Source organism: Cyprinodon tularosa, unplaced genomic scaffold (genome assembly GCF_016077235.1).
Source record: "Cyprinodon tularosa strain WSP-4 unplaced genomic scaffold, ASM1607723v1 ctg357, whole genome shotgun sequence".
NCBI lineage: Eukaryota > Metazoa > Chordata > Actinopteri > Cyprinodontiformes > Cyprinodontidae > Cyprinodon > Cyprinodon tularosa.
In genome coordinates this window covers 543,252-551,746 of record NW_024039071.1, presented here as the reverse complement: position 1 = coordinate 551,746, position 8,495 = coordinate 543,252, and the positions used below count along the sequence as shown (strand labels likewise).

At 41.2% G+C, this 8,495-nt stretch overlaps 1 protein-coding gene across 1 annotated transcript; it reads right to left on the bottom strand.

Annotated features, from left to right (window-relative positions):
* Positions 1 to 2,557: 2,557 nt before the first annotated feature.
* cnot11 (CCR4-NOT transcription complex, subunit 11) lies at positions 2,558 to 8,495 on the bottom strand. The gene is made up of 7 exons (XM_038295612.1): positions 7,747 to 8,495; positions 7,425 to 7,589; positions 6,536 to 6,688; positions 6,180 to 6,382; positions 4,917 to 5,119; positions 3,460 to 3,556; positions 2,558 to 2,988 (listed from the first exon to the last, which is right to left on the bottom strand). Exons 1-7 carry the CDS (start codon positions 8,060 to 8,062, stop codon positions 2,791 to 2,793), a joined length of 1,335 nt encoding a protein of 444 aa, XP_038151540.1. The 5' UTR covers positions 8,063 to 8,495; the 3' UTR covers positions 2,558 to 2,790.

Genomic DNA, 8,495 nt, shown 5'->3' with positions numbered 1-8,495 from the left:
GATTGTTGTTGTGTGACTGTATCCTGCAGGTAGAAACTAAAAGCAGTAATTTAGCTGCTGCAGATCAGATCACAGACAGTCCATCATTTAACTCCTGGTAGAATTGATCACTGCGAATGGTAGAAATATGATGGTAGGATCCAAAACAAAGTCCATCTAAGAGGTGGAAGGGAGGCTGAGGTTGAGTGGTGGACAGGAACGTTCTTCCTCTCCCTCCAGCAGCAAGGCAGCCATTAAAGGAGAAGGATTCGCCATAGAACTGCTGGTCAGAGAAAAAAACATGTAGATGTAGCCAACATTTCTAAGAAGAATGTTTGCAAGATGACTTGGATAATGGCGCTTTGTGACAAACACCAGATACAGCTCTGGGACTTGCTCAACTGCTGATACCGCCACGTGACGTCACAAACCAGTAGGTGGCAGTAGTGTTCTTGGATGCTTCCAGTAAAGCACATTCAAATGAAAACTACTCTTAATTAAAAGCCCTTCTCATTTATTGAACAGTATGTAATAGTTTTATATGTAAAGTTCTTTTTCTGAAGTTTGAATTCTGAATATGGCTTCTTTAATAAACAAGGTTTAGGTGATTGGCCATCCAGACCTCAGAGCTTCAGAGGAGCAGCTACAGCAGCAGGCTCTGTTCCAGATGTGTCCCCACCATCATACAGATGATTTAAAGGGTTAAATCAGATATTCTGGGGATACTCTGGTTATGAACCATCATTTCAATCAGGTGTGATCCATAAATGTGTCTGATGCCGAACCAAGGACCAGCTTCATAGTGAGGAGTGGTCCACTGCTTCCCCGGATGTTTTTGTTGATGTTCTTTCATAAAAAACTCTTATAAAATCTCAAACTGCTTACAGGTTAGCATTAAAGCCAGGACATTATTATTTTTCTCCCAATACAAAGTTAAACAGAGATTATCTGTCTCTAAATAACCTGCCAGTTTTAAAGTCCTGCCACATGGAACAGCCTTAATATGTTTGTAAGTGTAGGTTTTAATATATACCTTGAAATTTTTATACATTTTAAGCGGCTGTTTGGACATGAATCAGCTTGACTGAATATGTATTTATATCTGATGTTTCTTTCTGATCATAATAATACAAATTACAACCAGTAACAATAGGAATATAGAGATCATGAATTAATTTTAAGACATCCAGAATGTTTTTCTTAGAAATTAAGTGTCATTTTATTTAAAAAGTTCATTTAGACAAGGAAAAATGTATTTCAGATATCAAAAATACCTATTCAGACAAGCTAATAAATATCTAAATGGCCTGCCATAGCCTGTTTTAATTACGATAACATTACTGAGAAAAATGTATTTAGTGATCCAATGGCAGTGGATCGATGCATCTATTTAGGTGAAATGTCATTGGCAAGAAGCGCACCTGTCAGCAGGTGAAGACGGAGTATATAAAAGTGGTTCAAACAGGTAGGACATGAGCATCATTTCATGGGATTCCTCATTTTATTTATGTCTTCCATTTAATAGTAAATAAGCGCCTGACTGTGCAGTCTGACATTGTGAGGTTAATCGGTAGCTGCAGTTACCTGAATATAAAGGACATTTAAATGCAGTCTGAGAACCTTCTTTTAAATTTAATACTCTGAATTAATGCTGATCATTCTTTAATTGGATCCTTGTCAAATGGACATGCTAGGTTTGTGTTTTTAACACCCAATATGCCTAATGGACCTACTGACTGCCTTTTATTGTTCATACAAGATGATGACACTCTCCTGAATAAATCAGGAATTAAAACGATGTGATTGGCTTAAGGAGAGCGGAGACAGAGGACAGAGTATTGAGGAAAACCTGCTCACAACCAGGTTCGCTCTGGGGAAAATGTTACTATTGTAACAGAAACAGAGGTTGAGTAAACTCTCTTTGGGAAATGGAACAGCTTAAATGTATTTTAAGCTTTTAAAATACAAAAAAACCCCCAAAACTAATAAAGCTGAATAATAGATTTTCTATAGGCTACTATTTGATGCTAAAGTGAATGATAATAAAACACAATTTTGAAGCTAATTAAAAGGAGAAACTCTAAAATCATATTTCTGGTGCTTTTACAGGTTGAAGATCTCTGGTCTAGTTAAATCTGGAGGTATAAGCTTAATCACAGCATTTATCCTTTAAGTCTCTAATGTGTCGAAAAAAAAAAAAAAAAGGAAATAAGAATGAATTGAAATTCCTCCAGTGATGCAAATGACACGAGAATTACGTCTCATCTGAAATTAAACCTGTTTGAGCTAAAACCTTGAAATGTGACAGAAAAGCTGAATCTGGTCTCATAAACCCGTTTGGTTTCTAAGCTTAGCTGCTTTCTGGACTCAGATCTTCTGTTTTTATTCATGGAAAATCTGATTTTTATTTCGACTCCTTTAATCATGCTGGTGATTCAAACGATCGGACATCATCTGAAGCGCTGGTTAGTGATCAGACTCGTCCGTGCAGCTCCAATTTTCTCAAAGCTTTTTTCCTCTAACAGGTTTCAGAAAATATTTCAGTAACAAGCTCAGAATCAAAAGACATTAAACAAAATTCAGGAGGAGGACGAGTTCTTTACTTTTGTAAGAGAGAAAATAGGTCAAACTGCAGTTGGTGAGATATGAGTCAGAAGAGTGTCAGATAAAAAAATACATATTTACACTATTTACTCTGAGTACAGTGAGGTGGATCCAGGTCTGAGTCACAGGTTTTATAGTGAGCCTCCTAAAGGAAGCCATGTTTCTAACATGTCCCTCCGTCAGAGCAACGTCTCTGTCGATCTGCATTCATTTGGCCGGTTTGGCCTCAGATGGGTTTTCTCCGGTGTCCAGAGTCTTCAGGAGCCGGAAGAGGCCGGCGGCTTCCCGGATACGGCTGAACTCGATACAGAAGGCCTGGACCTCGATGAACAGGTCCTGAACATTGATGATCTTGTTTCTGATCAGCGACTGGAGGAAGACGCAGACCAGTCGGACCAGCCGGTTCTGGAACATACAGACACAGAACGTGAGGGAACCAGAGATAATGGCTTCCAGAAGTATTCACACCTCTGAGCATCATCACCATGGATTTCAGTATTTTCTTTGGAGAAAACAGGACAGCTGAATAATTAACTCATTGATGATTCTCCAGATGAGCAGCAGTAACTCTGCAGGATCTCTGCAGCTCATTCTTTCTTGCCTACTCTGTTTAATAAATTCAACCATTTTTATGTAGGTTACAGTCTTTTTCTCCTCTTGCTTAGTCAGAAACAAACTTTGCTTTTACAAAAAAACTCTGCTTGTACTTCTTTACGGCATCATTCCTGACACTGCAGAGACACAAATGGCTCTGCTCTGCATCAAGCCGTTTGTTCACAAATGTTTCATGTGGAAAATAAGTCTGTCCTTCTCCCTTACAGAGCTCTACTTGATCTATCACATTCACTCCTGATTAAGGTTTGATGATGGACGTACCTGCATGTACTTGTCTTTGATTTGCTCACAGGTGGAGATGCAGTTAGAGATGTAAAGGTGGATAAACTCTGGAGGAAGGTCCACAGCTGTGGTCAATCTGATTGAATGAATGAGGAAAGAGAAAGAAAAAATCTAAATATCTCCTTCAGAGATTGATTAAATACGGTCCAGTAACCCTGAACGGTTAAAAATTATGAAAAAGTTTCAAAGGACCTAAAGTTACATTTCTTCTCAGCAGGTTTTACCAACAGCATCAGGTTAAAATGTAAAGCAGAATCTAGAGGTGATGAGACATTTTAAATCATTAAACCATGAGTTAAAGGTATAGAGGACAATCTTGTATGTCCGGGTGGATCGTCTAAGTGGTCCTCCTACGTGTCAATCATTCTGGTGATATGTTTACGTAAGGCCGTCCTACGTGTTCGCCCCGTTAGCGATCTTTTTCTGCGTGTGCGCACTTTCAGGCGTATATCTGTGGTGAGCTACGGTTTCAGACAGTCAATGAAGCTCACCTTTCTCATCGCCGTTCTTTGAAAATGGCCGAGGGTTGTAAGAGAAAAAGTGTCTACGAGGGTGTTTAAGAAAAGAAAGGCCTTAGAAGAGGCAGATATATCCCAGAATGAGCTATCCTCCGAAAGCATTATAGGATTCACTGTCACAGCAGCCCGCTGTCGCTAACCTACAGCAGCTACTAACAACAAAGATGAGGCAAGCACCGCGTGCAGGAGGAGGAGTTTACTAAGTCAACATAAAGTCCACTATATAGTCCCCGCTCTATGTAGCATTTGAGGGATTTCGGGGTTAGAGCGGACATTCAGACACAGTAAGCTTGTATGAGCTATAAAAACAGTGACTTTTAAAGTGTGCACGAGGCGAAATGGGCTCCTGCACGCTCTCACACGTTCATTGTTTTTTAAAGTGGAGAGTCTTTTTAAGAAATTCACAAAAATCCTCCACAATACCTTTAAGTCTGCAGTTTATATGAATGTAATCCAGACCTGACGGATTTGGCTGAAAAGTTAAATAACTCAAACTAATCTTAGAGACTCTTTTTTTTTTTTTAAACAACTTTCATATCAAATGTTGGCCAGCATGTTCTTAGGCTAAACTGTCATGCAGCGTTGGTGCAGCAATCTTTACTGTTATTTATACAGAGACGTACTGCAACATTCTGGGCCCTCCTCCTGCGCTCTGATTGGTCCGGTCTGATTGAGAGCATTATGCCTCATCAGACCGTCCTGTGTCTGGTTGTCCAGGCTAGTCCCTACAGCCAACATTTATTATTTTATCAATTTGCTGTTACATAACTATACATTTGTGTAATTCAGGTAACTAAAAAAAAAAGAAACAAATGTTTTTAACACCAGAAATCCAATTAGGAAAGTATGAATTTTAAATCGACACCCAGGCGGTTTTTCTGGCCTTTGTTTCCTTTCTGCAGTAAACCGTCGTCTCACCTGTTGACAACCTCCATGGAGTGCAGAGACATGTCCATGTTGACCAGCACTGAGAAGTACTCTGTGATCTGGCTGCTCTGCATCAGCTTCAGCAGCATCTCGATGGCCACCAGCGGGTTGTTCTCCACCAGGTCGGGCAGCTTCGCCGGCGACAGGCCGATGTGGTAAACCAGCTTGGGGTCCTTCTCCAGTTCAGCCAGCAGCTGCAGGCAGAAAAATTACAGCTAAAATAAGACACTGCAACAAGATTTAACAAAACAGGCTTTTCAAAAAACTATCGTCCCTCAGTGGCCAATAGAGGACGCCACCCCCCCCACTCAACGACCCTGATTTTTATGATTCAATTTTAAATTAAAATCTAAAATAATTCGAAATATTTTGCTATGTATTTTTAGTTGTACAAGATAAATATTTGATCTTTAATCAGAGGTAAAGCATAATTTTTAGTCGGATTGGAGAGAGAGAGAGAAAGAGAGAGAGCGCAAGAAACATCCTTTTCCAGGAGCTGGTTTAGCAAGAAGGCTTGGCTAACTGCATGAAGGGAGGCTAACGCTTTATTCTGCTTTCTCTGCCTCCTTTTTCAAACATTAGGATCTGACCCAGCATGGATAAAGTCAGGTTGGACTGATTTAAAGCATGTTTTAGAAAGGCAAAGAAGAATGAACAATCTGGGATCCACATGGGAAATAATATTACATAGTGTCCTTTTTCTAGATGCTTGTTTTTTTTTTCTTTGCATAGTTGCTCTTAAATAAACACATTTTCAGGAAATAATTATTTTTTATGTATTAAAAAGATATAAAATAGATTCTCCATTATTAAACTGGTACATTATTTTTTTTTAGGTTTTATGACACAATTTTGGACCATGTAAAACACAGATTTGCCTTCACAGACTCAGAAAGGCAAAATTTCTTAGAAGCCTCTGCTTCTTAGATAAATGACCACTGACTGCTCAAGGCAGGAAAGCTTTCAAGAGAACCATTTTTATGTTTCCTTAGTCCTAAAAGAGAAAATGGATCTCTGAAATCAGAAAGCTAATGCTTTACAGACTAGAAATTGGAGCAAGTGAAAAGAAAGTCAAGGTAACTACATCCATAGTTTTCAGAATTTGAATATGAAGTTATGAGTTTATTTTTTAGGGATCTTGTTAATCAGAAACATGCAGCTGATGCTCCCTTCGTTTTTTTGTAAAGGACATTCTGTCCTGTGGCGTCTGTGCTAAATGACACCCCTCTCCGCCATGATGCAGGGGTGACCTACCTGTGACTGTTGCTGGGCGGACAGCGGGCTCTTAAAGGCCTTGGACATGATGCGTTTGATCTCCACACCCATGCTGTTCTTCACGCACATGGAGCGATCCCACTGAATGCTGTGATCCGGCTCGGTGGGGTTCAGCCACGCCAGCTCGTCCTCACAAACATGGAGGGGGGGCGGAGGCCGGATGAACTCAGGCCGGAAGTGACCTGAGTAGAAAACACTTGATCAGAATTTATCACTTTACTGAACAGTGAACTTGTTGCCGATTTATCAGCCGCTTTCAACATACAGGCGTTTCGCACCACAGGAGGGTTATTAAAAACACATCAAATCAACTGAACTCTGTCCCAAACACTCACTCTCCAGGGGAGGGCGTGGCCCTGTGACCAAAGACTCTATGATCTGATTGGCCACAGAGCTGTCAAAGCCTGAGTTGGAGGAGTCTGGATCGGGGTCGTTCAGGATGCTGGGGAAGCTGGCTTTGCTTTGGGTAGGGAGCTCTGACTGACGCTCTGCAGGATGAAAAACACATAGAAAACATTCAGGATGAGGTGAAACTAAAACAGAAAAACAAATCAGTTCTTCAAGGTTTATTCTAGCCTGATAAACCAGACTAAATGCAAGATTAAATGTGTAATTAAGTCTGGCCCCGATGAATGAGACATCGGAAGATTGTTGATGAGAACAACCGGTTGTTTTTCAAACCATGTCTGTGCCTATTGGCCAACGCTCTGACTAATGAGTGCAATTGACTGTGACGTAGTCATCAGAATCAGAAATACTTTAATAATTTCTGAATCTGATTCTGATAAAAAATCGCAACAGAAAGCTGGTGGGGGAGTGTAAACAAACAGCCTGTCGGTAAAACCGCGAATACGTCCTTCTTAAAAATGAATGAGCGTTGAGCCTCTTCCTGCTCACGTTTCAACAAAAACCCAAAGTCTAATCCTTCCAAAACTGATTCCAAAGCTGAATAAAAACGAGAACTGTTCAATAGTTGCTGCCATCTTCCTTGTTGTGCTTTCTCCAGCGTCGCACAGCTTTGTCATCATGCCCTCATCCAGAAATTCAAATCACATCTCTGCATTGTGATTGGTCAGCCAGTTCTAGGGCCTGGGGCATTGATCGACCAAACTCACAGACAAAGATGATTTTGGCCGCTGGCGGCAGGGACTAGTTTATTAGGCTAGGTTTATTCATGACTTTTAATGCTGGGATCCAAACAAGTGAGGAATGATGCTGGCTGACCTGCCAGCGCCAGCTGCAGCCCACTGATGTCGATGGACTGGGGCATGTTGGTGATGTCCATGCAGGACACTTGTCTGGGCGTCTTCTTGAACAGATCTCTGGGCGGTGCCAGCATCAGCTGGGAGAGGAAGAACTTCTCAGGCTGGGTGATGGGGGGCAAGAAACCTAAAATAGACCAAATGGAGAAAATTTTAGATGAAACACGGGACAAAATAACTAATGCTAACATCTTAAAGATTACATTTATCCTCTTGATGATTTAAAATCTCATTACACTCTCTTCATCTCATGGAGTTTTGTGAAAAACCAACCAGATCTGTACCTGAGAGCACCTTCTCCTGCTCCTCCCCGGGTGCAGGGTTCAGCAGGTGGGCGAATACAGCAGCGAACGGGTTGGCAGCCAGAGGCTCGGTCCTGTACATCTCCCAGAGCAGGTAGAGGGCGGTGAGCCGCTGCGGGGAGCTGGGCAGCAGATCGGGCTGCTGAAGGAGCATCACCAGCACCGAGCCCACTCTGAAGTGCTCTGCCTTCCCGAAGTAATGATGGAAGTGGGTGGAGAGGCTCTCAAAGGTGTTGGAGCAGGCCTCCTCTGAGATGATGCTCAGCAGGTTGGTCAGTTCCTTCGGAGCGAGGGTCATGGCTGTGCTCTGCTCAACCGGAGGAGTCTTCCTTTAGCAAAATTAGCTTCCTTTTGCTTCTATTTAAATAAACGATTGTAGAATGATTTGTCCGCGAATAAAACTCAATTCATGTTTGAATAAATCTGGAAAAAACATCCCAATATAAATCTTCCCACGCCGGAACTGTTAGCAACCCCTTAGCCTAGTTTACATGCTAATGCTAACTAAAAATAAGCGTAGAAGTCATTACAAAACTTTACTTTCCGATCCCTAAAATACCTTTTTAACATTTCCGTGAGTACAACCACTCGTATAAAAGCAAAATACTCAATTTGAATGGGCTATGTAAGTCAAAACGCGTTTTAGCGGCCTTAAAAGTTCAAACAGTAACAACTAGTCGTTTCAATTCGAGATAGGACACTTCCGTTAGGATGCATCATGGGATATGTAG